Source organism: Malurus melanocephalus, unplaced genomic scaffold (genome assembly GCF_030028575.1).
Source record: "Malurus melanocephalus ecotype Western Australia unplaced genomic scaffold, MMel_1.1 scaffold_491, whole genome shotgun sequence".
Lineage (NCBI taxonomy): Eukaryota > Metazoa > Chordata > Aves > Passeriformes > Maluridae > Malurus > Malurus melanocephalus.
The window spans coordinates 29,961-44,900 of NW_026623723.1; the positions used below are offsets into that span (position 1 = coordinate 29,961).

A 14,940-nucleotide genomic window follows, 5' to 3' on the forward strand; every position below is an offset into this window, starting at 1 on the left:
GCCGCGTCGGCGCGCGATTATGACGTCACACGTCAGGTTGCCAGGCAACGGCGCGAAGCGATGGCAGCGCGGGACGGACCAGGCCTCACAGCGTGTGTGTCTCTACACAAAGTTTATTATATATACACGCGCTATACATTCATGGGGCACACGGCAGCGGCCTGGCCCAGGCCTCYCCCGGGGGACACGGCTGGTGGGTGACACGCTGAAGTCAACAAAACACCGCTGGGTCCCGCAGGAAAGGTGGCCGAGCCTGCGCTCAGCACACGGAAGGCACTTGGGCGATGCATCATACCGGCTCCYGGGGCTACTTCAGCCAGCTCCAGTCGAAACTCTGCAAAGAGTAGTAAAACAACACCTGAGCATAGGGTCGGGCTACTGGATGTACATCTTGTTTGATGAAAACGCAGTAATTGCCCTTACAAAGGATGCTCCCAGGAGTTAACACAATGCATTCACTGAGCCCTGCAAGTCCATTCTAGTTTGGGAGATCATAGGATTTTCCAAACTGGTAGCCAAAGGATGAATGTCTCCTCTYATGGGAGGAAAATCTGGGAGAGCTGGGATTATTCAGCCTGGAGAAGCTCTAGGGTGACCTAACTGACCTTCTAGTGCCTGAAGAAGCTGACAGGAATGATGGACAGAGACTATTTCCAAGAGCCTGGAGTGCCAGGACACTCCAGGAGACAAGGGGGAATGGCTTCCCACTGCCAGAGGGCAGGGTTCAATGGGATATTGGGGAGAAACTGTTCCCTGTGAGGGTGGGGAGGCCCTGGCACAGGGTGCCCAGAGGARCCGTGGCTGCCCCATCCCTGGAAGTGTCCCAGGCCAGGCTGGAGAACCTGGTACCTCTTCCTAYTCAAGAAGTTCTCYATGTCCCCAGAGCACCCTCTTGCAAGCCAGGTCCTGGCAGATGCACCACCACTTACCATCATGCTGTTCTGCTCCTGCCTCACCTCCTGCAAAACGCTGCTGAASAGCTCGAGGTAATTCACATTTTCCTGTATCACGTCAGCAAAATTCTCCCTACAGGAATGAGAAACCTCTAAGATGATGGATTTCAAGCACCAAAAGTGGATTTCAAGCACCACCCCCATCAAAAGGTGCTGCACTGGGGGAAGAAAATAACCAGATCCAAGGCCAAGAAAGAGCAACATGACATGCAATAAATGGACRGCACAGTGCTTTAGCAGTGCTCAGAAACAGAGCAGAGGTTTCTGAATTAGGAGTTCAACCAAATCCCTGATTTTTTAGAGCATTAGTAACACAGAACTCCTGAAAGTTGTCAGGGAAGGATAAAGCCCCCCAGATACTGAAGGGGTCTGCCCCAGCAGCTCATACCCATCTTCAGGAGCTGCCAGCGAGGACAGAGGGTGAGGAGCTGTGTTCCCTGAGGAGCTCTGGGGGAGCCAYGTGGCTGCTGGAGTTGAGGCTGTCCCTTCCAGGCTGGAGCTGACCAGTGATCGAGAGGAGCTCTGAGTCTGGAAGAAACAAATTCAGAAYAATTTAGGCTTAARTGTTTTGTARGCAAGACTTGGGATTACACACAAGKACTGTCTGTAACACAGACACCCATGTGGGAATCAGGAGATGGCTTCASGCACTCTAATTAATGCAAAAAGAGCAGCAAACTTAAAACACSTTAAACTAACCAGGAAAGCACCCATTTTTCTTCTGCTTTTACCATCTCAGACTGCTCTTCTCTGCAGAAAAAAAACCAACCATGGTGTGGCAGTAACCCCTTTTTGCTGAGTTTTCTTCAATGTGTCCTGGCTCCCACACTGGATGGAAGTAAAAACAAACARCCCAGCAGCTACTCACACAAGCAATTTTCAGCAAATGCCATATCTCCCTTTGTCTCTTCCCCTGCATCTGCATCACTGAGTTGTCAGCTTCCTTGATGTTGTTTAGAGCCACTTCAATCTCGGGGAGCAAGTCAATAATCTTCTGCTTGCAGCCCAAGAGCTTGCTGGAATAAAAACCAAACACCAAGTCACTTCCCAGCTTGTGTGGCAAAACCAAAAGCCTTACCTTGGGATTCAAGATACTTGAAAAATTAATGTACAAATCACTGTGGTATTGTCTCTGCTCTTGCACTATTTAAATTTTTTCATGACGATTTGAATCCCAACCTCCAGCTGGCAGAATTTGCCTCATTTTTAAGTGAACTCTAGGATGCTAACAGTTTTTAAAAAGTGAGGGGAAATTCAATGCAGACACAGAGGAGCAGAATTCATATTGCTATGACAAACGTGGATGGAGCTTTTTGGGCTTTGACCTCCCCTGGCTTTCCTTCTCTTTTCCTACTAAAAAGCTACAAATGCTGCAAGTTGGGTTTGTTTGGGTTTTTTGTCTGCAAAAATTACCTGAGGTGGCCAAAGAGCTCCTTGAGGACTCGGTCCTGGCTCTGGACTGTCTGCACAATGATCTTCACCATGTCTGTGCTGTCACTGTAGGCGTGATCTGGAAGGGCCAGCAACCACCACGTGAGTAAATCCTAACAGCATTTGCTGGGTTTCAGTTCAGAAAAGTTAACCATGGGGTACAAGGGTGAAACAGTCTTTAAATCATCTCCTTCCATACCTGGAGGTCTTGTTTTTAATTGCTTGTACAAGTCTATGGCTCTCTGCTCCCTTCAGAAAGAAGAACACGGTTCAGATAGGTGTCAGCAGGCAGGTGACTCAAGAAAAAAGCATTGCAATGAAATGAAGCCTTTCTGAACTCTTTCTCCTACAGCTGGCACACAAGCATGACCTTTTGAACCAGGGATGCTCTTTTTGGGATAAAATCCAACACTTCCCTAAAAGCTGTCTCTCTTTTTCTCCAAAAAGAGAGAATGATGATGTTTTCTCCTCAGAACATCCCACCAAGTGGASGTTATTTTCAGTTTCAATTCTTCACATGGCTCAGCTGTGTTTTCCTTCCCCTGTGTCCTTAATTATCCGATTTCTTTTCTGAAACCATAACCGCACAACTGTCTGAGAAATTCTTGTTCCTGTTCTGCATTTTTTGCCTTAATTTTTGTGATATTCTTCAAATGGAAAGAGACAGCTGCATCACAAGCAAGACAACTGTGCTTCTCTTTTTCCTGTTGAACAAATGTTGCTTCAAATATTTCAGAAGCAGCCAAACTGAAAATTTCTAGTCTTGAACAAACCCTCCCTCTTCCAAACCAGTGTGTCAGAAACAAGCAGCAGTTTCCCAACTCTAACCCTGRTCTGCAGTGGTGGAATTGCTTAAAAATAATGTTTAAGGAGGAAAGTTCATGATTAATTTGAACTGCTGCTGCAGGAGGTGGCTTCTCCCTTGCACCACTTCCTCCCTTGTGCACCAGTTCTGCTGCAGCTACACAGGATGAAAAGCAAYTTAACAAAAAGGGAGGGTGGACAACAAGCCAGGAACAGGCACATTTCCTCCCAGACCAYTCAGAGTTGTTCTGAAGAGCTCTTATTAACACATTTAATGGCTRTTCAATCCCTCTCTGGTGGAATCCCCACTTGTACTCTGAGCAGCAGCTCAGTAACTGCTTCCTGTGTCTTCCCAAGACCAGTACTACCACTCAGCTCTTTCATATTTTAATTTTTTTTTTTAAATCGACTTTCCACACATTAAAGTACCCATGAGTTATTTACCCTTACTCTGAAAATACACTAGAAGTATTTAACATGATCACGCAGTTTTCTCACTCAGTACTAATAAAGTCACTCCTCTCCAACACAAAATGAAATCCCCAGTTGAGACCAAGATATGTCCTAGTCCTGGGCTCTTGTAAGATGAGGTTTCATAGTTCAGTGACAGAGAAATGTCCCATGAGTGCTGGGATCTTCCCTACCACGAGCAAAATTATCTCAAATCAATTGTACATTACTCTGTACTTGCAGTTTGCATTTCAAAATTGCTGAGGGAACCAGCAACAGGGGGAAAAGAAGCCCATCAGACACTGAAAGACACAAAATCCAATTACAAGAAGTGAAAATGAGAAACACAGGACTTACAAGCTCTCCATGACCTCTCCTTGGCGCCTTGCATAGGGACTCTTCTGCAGCTCCACAATTTCCGTGTGCAGAGCCATGATCTGCTCATCCAGGTAGCCAATATCTTCAGCCTGAGGTGAAACGTGGGCACAGATCAGACTGAAGGAAAGYAATCAAGGAGATAACGATCCCCAAAACATTTATTTTGATAATGGGTTGACTGCATGGAGAGTTTAGGAGACAAAAACACTCTTTGACAGATGGCTGCTACACCAATTGAGGTTTTTGTTCTCAGTGCATGGTATCACCTACACCCAAACCTCTGACCACCACACTGGGTCAGGATACATCAGTTTCTTCATAAACCATCTCTCCATGTCTCTGGAATTTACAGAAGTTAAGCTGCCTGCTAGACAGACTGAGATAACCCTGTGTATAGAGTGAAACACTCTTCACCCCTGATAAAGGGACAGGGAGGTAGAATAGCAGAACATAATTCTGATGGTCTCCCAAGAAAATATTTGTTGAGGCTCCTGGTCGTCTGGAAACAGCCAGAGACAGCCTTGAATTTTTCTGCTAGAAGCAGCCTCCTTTTTATYTATCCCCTAGATAGATAGATAGATAAAAAAGAGATGACTCTTATTTAAAACTAATTTGCATATTGACTTGCAGAATGTCAGTGATTTATGTCTGTACTCCTCAMTGAAGTCCTGCAATTTTGAAATCACTGCATATCAAGTAATTGGCTTTCAGCTTCAACAAAGGGAATTTTTGTGTACAACAAATGCAGCCAGGAAGCCCCTTGCTTCATAGCAACACCATTTCTTTYGGGCAGTAAGTAACATGTCTCTCTGCTTTCTGTTTTCTTTTTAGAGAACTGAGTCCCAAGATTTTTGTATTGTTTTTGTCCAAATCCATCCAAAATACTTGGGGACAGCAGACTGTTTCTTTTTTAATGCACCTGCAATGAAATTCCCATTCCCACAGCAGGCAGGATATGAACCACTGAAGGGACACAGCAGTGGCACATATGACACATTAAACTCCTGTCACAATCTTCTTCACACAGAGATAATGAAGCTTCTTTAATAYCCCTACCTGTGCACACTGAGAAGCTTTCTCTTCCATTTCCTTCCAGGCTTTGAGCATCTTCTCTGAAGCTTAAGAGAAAAGAGTTGATAATTTATAAAAAGACATTAAGACACACAAATAAAGCAAGACTGGAATTTACATATCTTGGTGTAATTTGAACACAAAAACACGGTGCTGAATCTCCCAGCAGGAGTTCTGAGCTAGAGATCACAGAGACAGCAAAGCTGCAACACCATGCTCAACCTTAACTCACACACAAACTCTCTTGTAGGATTTCACTGCTTTCAATCACTGGCCTAAAATGACTCCGAGTCTTCAAACTCCACCATTAAGCTCAACAACTGCCACTTTTGATTGAACACAGACTGTCCAAACCCAGTTCACAGTGTCTATTTTCCATCATCATCCTTCAGCCCAGTCATAATTTTTGACTCAAGTTGCATTTTTTAGCTATATATATTCAAACTATGTGTAAATCTTKCTGTTCTCTCCTGAATGCCTTTTGTTTCTGGAACATGAAACTGTAGCTGRTGCTTTTTCAGCCCATCTCTCATCCTGACAAAAGGTATCTGCTGATAACAAGCTTGTTAGCACTGTCAGCAAGTGCAGCAGCTCTGCCTCCACTTGGTGCCCAGTCACAACTCCAAATGAATCAGACTCTGAATTAATAAACAGCAAATATTTACATCACCAGTACTATTAATGCTCCTGTTTTCTGTTCTCAGTAGAGAACAGCTGACCACCTGTCTCACTGTCACTGAAGGTSTCCAAAAACATTCTGGTTTTCACCCTTTTGCCTTTGGTCCTGCCAGACTCCTCTGCATTTCCCCTAGCTTCAATACACCCATAAAGATGCTGAACTCCTTTGCAGGATCACACGAGACACTCAGACAAGGATTCCCCGATACCTACATATGCCATAAGCCATCTGGTCACTGTATCTCTCCAGATCGAGGCGAATGCTCTGGTGGAAGAATTCCAGCTTTGCTTTCAGCTGCTGGGATGCTGACACCATGTTGTTCTTCATTTTGATCAGGTTGGCRTTATACCGAAGGAGGCTGAGCCTAACAGATGGAACAAAGATAGCATACATCAGCTGGAAAGCCTACCTGAACTTCAAAAAGGAAATTTTCTTACTCTTAAGGGTGACTGAGCACTGGCACAAGCTGCCCAGAGGGGTTGTGGAGTCTCCAGCCTTGGAGATATTTGAAAGCTGTCTGGATGTGGTCCTTTTTGAGTACAGATTGGGCTGGAGGATCTCCACAGCTCCTCATAAACCTCAGCCATGCTGTGAGGCTCTGAGTATATTCATGTTCTCCTCAGTTATTACCAATGTCAGGCMCTACCCAGCACAWTTCCTGGAGTGGAATAAGCTCCCARCCCAAATATGGTTTATAATGTAAAGGCACAGAAYGGCAGAAGGATGTAAAACTTTGGGGAGCCAAAATGCACAATTGCAGGCGAGCAGCCACTGTGCTGGCGTGGCACTGATCCCTTTCAATGAGTGAGCACTCACATGGCAGCTCTCTGGCCYTGGAAAAGCCTGCTGTAATCCTCCTTCAGCCCAATGACATAGTGAACCGCTTCTGCCCACACCTTGCGCAGCTGAGGGATTGGCAGCTGGATTTTGCTGTCCTGGACTGAACACAAGAGAAACACAGTCAAGTGACAACTCTGGAAAAAGACAACGTTCCTAATTCCTGCTTCAGGTGCCTAGGAGRCCAGGTAAGCTCTGCTCAATTCCTAGGTGACATTGCTGAAGTGTGTACGAGCTTTTCATGTCACAGCTCCCCAGGTATGTGACAACTGTGACTAAGCAGGTAAAAACCTGTAGGGGTTTTTGTCCAAAAAACTCTAAAGCTCAAGGCAGCAAAGYAAATTTAACTGCTCCATTTAATCCATTGATACTGGCCACTGCCCTGATCTGTTTCATCTGAAAAAGTCTTCAAGCTTTTTGTATGTTTCCTCCTAAATTTCCTGATGCAGATATTTAAAGRGAAATAATGCAGGATTTCTGTGTGTTCCCCTATAGAGATGGGAACTGTCAGTAYACTGATGTATCAATAAACATGTTGYAAACAGCCTTTGCTCCAAGAGATTCAGCACAATGGTGCCATGTAATGAGAAGCACCAGAACAAAATAGTCCAGAACACAGGAAAACCTGAGTGGCACGAACAGATGAGGAAAACCAGTGGAGACAGGCCAAAGAAAATTAAGTTACTGAACACAAACTGCACATCACAAGACATTTTCTTTAAATGCAGTATCTCAGCACATATCTCCTGACGTTATTTGTCTTTCACAGAGGTACACACTGTCATTCATACAGATATATTTGGGATAAATAAACCTTCAGAGAGGTCTGTTAGGTCCTGCAATGACTGCTGTCACCTCAGGAGACAAGTAGGGGAAGCAGCAARCAGAGAAGCAGCTTTCAAACACAGYCTAAAAGCACAAACTGGTGATGCCAGGCCTCTGGCATCAGGACAAGGTGTTAGGCTATTTCAGGGTCTTAAATGATTCTCTTTAAATCAGACAGTGCCTTCCAAGACAACACAGAGGGTTTTAWAGAACAGATTTRATTTCATTTTACATGAGGAACAGCACTTYTCCATCCCACTCACCAATGTAGTTGACACAGTCAGACAGACTCCGAGAAGCAAAGGGGCCATCGTAGACAGTTTTGCTTTTATCAAACAAATAGACCATGTAGCTGTCCCAGCCTCTCTGGGGAGAAAAGAGAAGAGAACATAGACAAGATAAACCCCAAACAGCTCCTACTAACCTAATACATCATGAACTAATTATTATGGGCATTCTTTCTTATCAAGTGCCTTAAAAAACTTATTTTGATTGATCCCACAGAAAGACAGGACCCTTTGCTAGCAGAGTACAGCTACAGAAACCTGCTTACATTACCCAATAAAAGATCTTTGGGGTCTGATCTTACAGAGCAAACTGTCTCCAGTGGGAGAAGATTTAGGCAATTTATCTTCCCTGAGACTTAAAATTCTCTGAGAACATGAAAGGTATGAACAGAATCATTCTTACCACGCCATCAATCACACACTGGGAAGCAGGTTTCCGAGGGTCCAGGCAAATCCCTGTTTCCAACAGCAGCTCCTGATTTCCAGTGCTTATCCCAGTTTCAGACTCAATGCGGTTCTGAAGGGAATGAAGGCTTTCCTCGGGATGCAAAAGGAAGGACACGATCTTGGCAGAGGTCATGTTAAGGATGTGTACTATCTGGAAAAAGAGGACAAGTAATTACAAATCCCTGGATATCAAAGAAAAAGGCAAACAAGCCTGGGAGGGAGCACAGGGCAATTAACACGTCAGTATGAGACCATCATTTGGTTTTAATAACCACAATAATTAACTCAAGTGTAAAGCCCCACATAAAAAAAAAACCTCAAAGCCTGGGCCTGGAACTTTTAATGTCAGAGAAAATGATGATCCAACACACTAACAGCCTTCCCAAGCCCTGCTGCAGCTCAAATTACAACTGAAGAACAGAAACAAAATTATTCTCCTGTTTCTACACCGGCTTGCCCTGGCTAGCTTGACTCTAGCAAAGCTCCAGTAATAATTGGAAGGGTAAAACTCAGGTGAATGTCACCTCTGTTCTACTACAGGCACTGCTGCTATAGTACCTGAATACACCTGCAGGTCACAGCATCAACAGTGAAGTTCAGGAAAACTGATATTACCAAATATTAAAMCTGATCCTGGCAAGTCCTTTCCCACAGGGAAACAGGAATGACAAACAGGAATACAGGCTCATCCTTCTACTCCAAATGTAAAACTAAAGATTAATATTGCAGGAGATGTTTTGCCCTCCAGTATGTACTGGCCAGGCTGTATATGCATTCACTTCCTGATACCAAGAAAACCAATTCCTCATGACCCTGGAAGCTGGACGATGCCAGGATTACAGCTTTGCCCCACTGAACACATTCTGTGTCCTCTGGGATGCTTTCACAGTGCCTTCAAAGCCAGCAACAGCCCCCACTCACCTTCAGATTCAGTATGTGATCCATCAGTAGGAAACACCTTGGACGACCGGTCTCAGGATCTGAACCTCCACCCCTCTGCTGTGGATCCCAGTTCAGCATCAGCTGCAGCCAGTTTTCCATGGGCTCTACAATCAAACTAAAGAAGAAGGGCTGTAAGAAAGGGGARGCACATATTCCCTTCACCAGACTGAAGCAGTGCAGCTTCCTAGGCCTCTCCTTCTTCTGTTCATCAGGCTCTGACCATCTTAGTGATCAACAAGCACTGGAAAGCCCAAAGTATCCAAAACAGAGCCAGTGGGTACAGAGATAATAGCAAATAGCAGCTTGCCAGGAGTTTGAAAGGCTCCTGAGGTGAAAGAAGGAAGAGGTCTCAATGCTTGGGATAAAGGATGAAAATCCCTCAGAGCAGAAGACCAAAATTGTCACCGGTGATGAGGACACACGTACCTGCAGAGACTGTGAGGCTGTGGCAGGTGSGTGCTGAAGCGAACCTCCCCGTTCATCTCTTCAGAGGCAAAGATGTGCTTTGGGTCCTTCTTCTTGATTTTTTCATGCCTGGGAAATAAAATCCTTTGTGTTTATCCTGAGAAGTGTTACTTTTGTAATGGAACAACTGAAGACAGCAAAAAAGTGAAAGTGTCCAGCAGCTTAGAAAACAAACTCATCTTTCAGGACGAAGATAAAATTTTCCATCCACCCAGAACGTGGAAGAGGGAAGCCCTCCCAATTAACTCTGTCTCTAGAAAGCTTTACTTCTTCTCTTGTTCTCACAGAGGCCCAAGTTTCTTATTTTTTCTGTTCCAGAACCACCCTTCAAAAACCAAGCAGCCCCACACTCCAGGCACAGCGAGCCAAGCAGAAACCTCCACAGGCAGGTTAAATTCTTTCAGCATCATTTTCAAGCATCAGCACTTCCAAGCACYTCTTGCAGAGCTGGTGTCTTACCAGGCAAATGGCTGTAGATTATGTAAGAAAGGTCTAAATCCTGCAATGCATTCAAACACCATCGTCCCAAARCTCCAGTAATCCACAGTAACTGAGTAGGATTTATTCTCAAAGAGYTCTGGAGCCTAAAAAGGATCACAAAAAGACACTTTGACAGTGGTATTTCCTTGCATTTCTGCAGAGACAAAGCTGCACCCAGGTGTGGCTGCCTGAAAAGGGGCACCCTTGGGACAGGTCCCCAGGATGTCAATTTTTGGAGATTCCAGGCTTTGGCAGTGCCAAGCCATACTGCCCTGCCCCAGTGCTAGTGACACTAAAAAAAGTCTTACCAAATATTGCAACGTTCCAACAAATGAAGTGCACAAACTTCCTTGATCCAGATCCTTTGCATATCCCAGGTCTATTATTTTGTGAACAATCTGCAGACAGTTTAAACAGTTCATCAGAAGAGCAAATGCTGAGGAAAAAGAACACCAAACAACCCAAAATCTGTGCAKTGACAGCCACAGGCTACTCTCAAGAAGAAAGCCAGAATGGAAATTCTGGAGAAAGTTTATGGCAAAACTTCAACAACAGTGTTAAAGGTTTTAGTAAATTTACAGTTGAGTTTTCAGTGCAGTTGAACATGATAACTTCCAGAAATGAGAGTGGAAAAACCTCAACTGACAGAGGCCATCTGACTTACCTTCCCACCTTCATCCTGAAGAACAATATTTTCAGGCTTTAAATCTCTGTGWATAATTCTGTTCTCATGCAAATACTGGATACCAGACCCTGAAAGACACATGTTTGATTTAACAGAAAATGAAATTCATGTTATGATTAAAAACACATCTGATAAAAACCTAATGTTGGGGAGAAAGTTACCAGCTTTCCTTGATTTACCACAACTCACTCCTACATTTAACAGCTTCCAAACCTGTGTTTCTTCTCCACCGCATTTTCACATTTTTGGAAAGACATGCCAAAGACACTCAACTTATTAAGGAAAAAAAACATTCTGGAAGGGGAACAAGGATAAAGCAAGCAGAGTTGCTCTTTATTTCAGGAGTTCAGCTGGAAGCCCTCTGAGCACTGAAACAACAGAAGTCCAGGCCAGTACTCTAAAATACTTTTGCATTCCAAAACTAGCTATCATCATTCAAGTAGTGATGGGTTATCAGTAAGAGAATTAAGAAAACAAGGAGCTTTCCTGGAAAACCTACTTCTTGGAGAAAGCCAGGCATTACCCTTTATCAGACAGCTCTTCCTCCCCATGGTGTCCAAAAACATAGGTACTTCCCAACCAGCTTGATTTTTTTAACCCCCTATGATAGTTCCTTTTTCATGGTCAGCTGAAAAAGGAAAATGCCAATGCACATTAAAAACCCCCCAAAAAAACCCAAAGAAAAAGCAAGCATTGAATACGTACCGATGTCACTAAGCAGGGAAAGAATTTGACTTTCCTTCAGACCACAGCAGTTTTCTGGTTTGTTTAGCAGCTACAAAAAAAGCAAGATGTTCAGATCCACAGTGCAACAGTGAACAGCAAACAACACTTTCCATCCCCTGATGACACAATCCAGTAAACAGCACAGCCCAAGGATCACTCCAGCTGAATGGGGCTGCTGACTTTCTACAATGAAATCATGGCCAAGAAAAAAAATAACTCAAACAAAATGAAAATTCAGAAAGCAAAGGGGTAAGAGACACAGGCAGGGCCACAGGGCTGCAGTCATCACCATGTCAACGTGCTGTCAATAAAAGCAGCTTCAGCAATYTGTGACTTTTACTGCACTCCAGGCATTTAGAGATGACTAAGGTGCCTCTGCCCTCATGATGCACAAATGATGCTGAAAAAAAGACTTAAAGAACACAATCAAAAATAAAGAATATGCTTTTTTTTCCCCCTTTAAGGAACAAAGCAGTACAGGGCATCAAATAGAATGAAGAATGGTACTTTCTAAATTGTTTCAGCATCTATGTAACCCCTAAGGATCCATCAGAAATTAAGTGATCAAACACTGCACTGCAAGTAGAGCTAATTTCTCAGCCAGGGTCTCCAATTTAYCCTCAGGGAGGCTCAAAACCTTTACTGCAATAATACAACGCACAAAAGTCTCTGAGAATGTGGCCAGAAGCCGGTGTCTGTAACCTCCAAATGCTTTTTCATATATGCCCTTTCTTTCACTGCCACTTAACCTTGTCTCTTGAACTGTTTTAAACAGCTCAAAACCATACAGTGAGAGGAGGTTATTGCATTCACCAGCTGCTCACGCTCCCCAGGGCTGTTTAACACCAGTAACAAAAACTACAGAAAAATGAGTGTCCTGATGACACAGATGAGAGGATTTCTAAGCAAGTCCTGACAGGGATTTGCTGCTTTACCCCTACAGAAACTGCTGCTTCCTGAATCCAACTGCAATGGAAAGGGAGCATAAACTCTGGGTCATGAAGCTGCTGCCTGGGGAACCACTGAAAGATTCCTCTATTTTTGCGTGCTGCCAGTGTGCAGAATGGCAGTTCCCAGCTCAGCAGGAATAGGGAAAATTCAGAATCCCAGAGGGATCTAGATACTGGCTAATCCCTGGAGACCCCAGTCCAGCATTAACAGGCACAATCTCTTTACTGGGAGCAATGAAACACTGGGTACACGTGAATCCAAATGAGACAGACTTGGAACAGACAGAAAAGCCAAACATGCTGGCTGTGAGCAGCTATACTAATGCCAAAGCAGCTCCACAAAAGGACACACTCAGCCAGGATACAGGAGGATCTTCCCTTGGATTGCCCTCTGCTTTCAAAAGCACAAGCCTCATTTCCCACACGTGTTTTTTCCCACTCTACATTTAATTCCTCACACCTGTAACCCAGAAGCACCACAGAGCACACCTGGTTCCAGGGGCAGCATCAACACCCCTTGTTTGGGTTATTGCTATTTGTTTTTTTATTGAAAGCAAAGCAGGCATTACCTTCCGGAGGTCACCCCCCGAGCAATATTCCATGGCCAGGAGTGGAACATCATTAACAAGGAAGTTCATCTCCTCGGGGACCTCACAGGCTCTCACGACGTTGGGATGGTTCAGCCTAAGCACACGGAGAGCAGGATGAAAATTCTGACTCCTCTTGGGAGAATGAGACAACAGATTGCAATCCAATCATGTACTATGCTCCAGGGACAGCTGGTTCCCCWATTGTATCCTTGCCCTCTCTTCAACTGGTACCTGTAAGTATCCAGGTGCAAAARCTCCATACCTTGGGAATTGACAAACGAGTGATGAGCTGAAAAGATGTGTCAAAATTTAGGTACAGGACTTTGGTGATGGGGATCCAAGCTCAAGTTCTGGATTCTTGGCAAAGTCATCACTTGTGTGTGTGTGTGTGTGTGTGCCCTCCTGCATGTGGGAACAGATTCCCCCAGCCCAAGGGTTTCACAGGAATCCCTTAACACATGTGACTGCACCAGGCAGCTGAGAGCCACAAAGAAAAGGATTCACTTCTGCAACTGAATTTAAGCAGCTGCTTCCTGACTCTCTTAAACACATGCTACTCTTGGGAATACATGACACAGTCAGAAGGAAATGAAAGCACATTATTTGTCTACACCTTCCAAAGCCTCTGGAAGCCACTGCAAGAGCAGCTGGTGGCTCAGTGCTTKTTTTCAGCAACCAAATCAGAGGTCGCCAAGCCTTGACTTACAAATTCAGGCTCCCCTCAAGTGGTTTCCCCCAAAGGCAGGGCACTCAGTGAGCAGGTGAGAGTGACAAAGTGACAGAAGGAGCTCAGAAAAGCCCTGAACAGCAGGGGCACCGGAGGCCTTGGGGAGGAAAACTCAGAACATCCCTCCTCCCACCTGTGAGACAGAGGATTTCCTGCTCYGGGATATCTCTCAAGGGAGCAGTTCTGTGAGACCCCAACACCCAGGGGCACCCCCCCACATCCMTAAGGCCAGAGTTGTCCAGCTGTGGTTCACCTGCTGGAGGGAGGGTGGGCAGCACAGAGTATGGACTTGCTCACAAAAAAGCGTAAGGAGAATTTATTCTTTACATTCGGCAACGTGACATAAAAAAAAAGCAATTCCAGGATCTCAGGCTGCTAAATCAAAAACAAACGTACTGCGGGGTATGAGAACACAAGGGTGTTCCCAAGTCACAACATCAGAACTCAGCCCATAGGGTGGTGTGAGTTTGGAGGAATTTCGGATGAGTGAACAGTCCAGCCATTACAACAGGGTAGGGCGCTCGGGGGTCACCAGCTCCCAAGCCAAGGCATGAACTGGGACACCTTGGGATGAGGGAGAAACCGGCACAGGGCCGCCAGGTGATGGGGCTCCAGGGGCTGAGCCCCGGCCGCCTCCACTCCCGAGCTGGTACAGCAGCAGAGGCACCAGCTGTCCCCACAGCACGGTCCCATCTCCCCAGCCGGTSCAGGGGCTGACCCGCAGCACTCCCCTCTCCCAGCCAGTCCATGGACTGACCCCCGGCTGTCCCCTCTCCTGCTCAGTTGWGGGGCTGACCCCCAGCTGTCTCTTCTCCTGGCCGGTCCGGTGGCTGACCTCCAGCTGTCCCCTCTCCCGGCCAGTCCACGGACTGAGCCCCGGCTGACCCCTCTCTCTGGCCAATCCAGGGGCAGACCCCGGCTGTCCCCTCTCCCTGTCTGTCCAGTGCCGCCGTGCCGAGCAGAGCAGAGCGGAGCCGGCCCGCCCGCACTCACTTCTTCATGATGTCGATCTCGTGACACCAGCGGTCCTTGTTCTTGACACTGAGCTCCAGCCGGCACGACTTGATGGCCACGCGGTCACCCGAGTCCTGCGGGACACAGCGCCGTCAGCMGCCCCGGCCCGGCCGTGCCCTCCCCGCCGCCCGGCCCGACCCCACCTGGTGCTGGTACAGGCACACGTTGCCGAAGCCGCCGGTGCCCAGGCGGTCGCGCA

General features: G+C 45.8%; 1 protein-coding gene across 1 annotated transcript in view; it reads right to left on the reverse strand.

Moving 5' to 3' along the window:
• Positions 1-97: 97 nt before the first annotated feature.
• The window catches only part of LOC130582408 (inhibitor of nuclear factor kappa-B kinase subunit alpha), a 23,618-nt gene continuing 8,775 nt past the window's right edge, over positions 98-14,940 (reverse strand). The window contains exons 14-34 of the mRNA XM_057381085.1: positions 14,885-14,939; positions 14,721-14,815; positions 12,980-13,094; positions 11,440-11,509; positions 10,714-10,802; positions 10,358-10,447; positions 10,029-10,153; positions 9,531-9,638; positions 9,084-9,219; positions 8,119-8,313; positions 7,692-7,794; positions 6,583-6,706; positions 5,979-6,130; positions 5,073-5,134; positions 3,996-4,105; positions 2,584-2,633; positions 2,367-2,463; positions 1,822-1,969; positions 1,342-1,481; positions 930-1,026; positions 98-334 (exon numbers count right to left, since the gene is read on the reverse strand). Of these exons, the coding sequence (XP_057237068.1) occupies positions 308-334; positions 930-1,026; positions 1,342-1,481; positions 1,822-1,969; positions 2,367-2,463; positions 2,584-2,633; positions 3,996-4,105; positions 5,073-5,134; positions 5,979-6,130; positions 6,583-6,706; positions 7,692-7,794; positions 8,119-8,313; positions 9,084-9,219; positions 9,531-9,638; positions 10,029-10,153; positions 10,358-10,447; positions 10,714-10,802; positions 11,440-11,509; positions 12,980-13,094; positions 14,721-14,815; positions 14,885-14,939 (2,188 nt within the window). The 3' untranslated portion in view covers positions 98-307. The remainder of the gene's footprint in view (positions 335-929; positions 1,027-1,341; positions 1,482-1,821; positions 1,970-2,366; positions 2,464-2,583; positions 2,634-3,995; positions 4,106-5,072; positions 5,135-5,978; positions 6,131-6,582; positions 6,707-7,691; positions 7,795-8,118; positions 8,314-9,083; positions 9,220-9,530; positions 9,639-10,028; positions 10,154-10,357; positions 10,448-10,713; positions 10,803-11,439; positions 11,510-12,979; positions 13,095-14,720; positions 14,816-14,884; position 14,940) is intronic.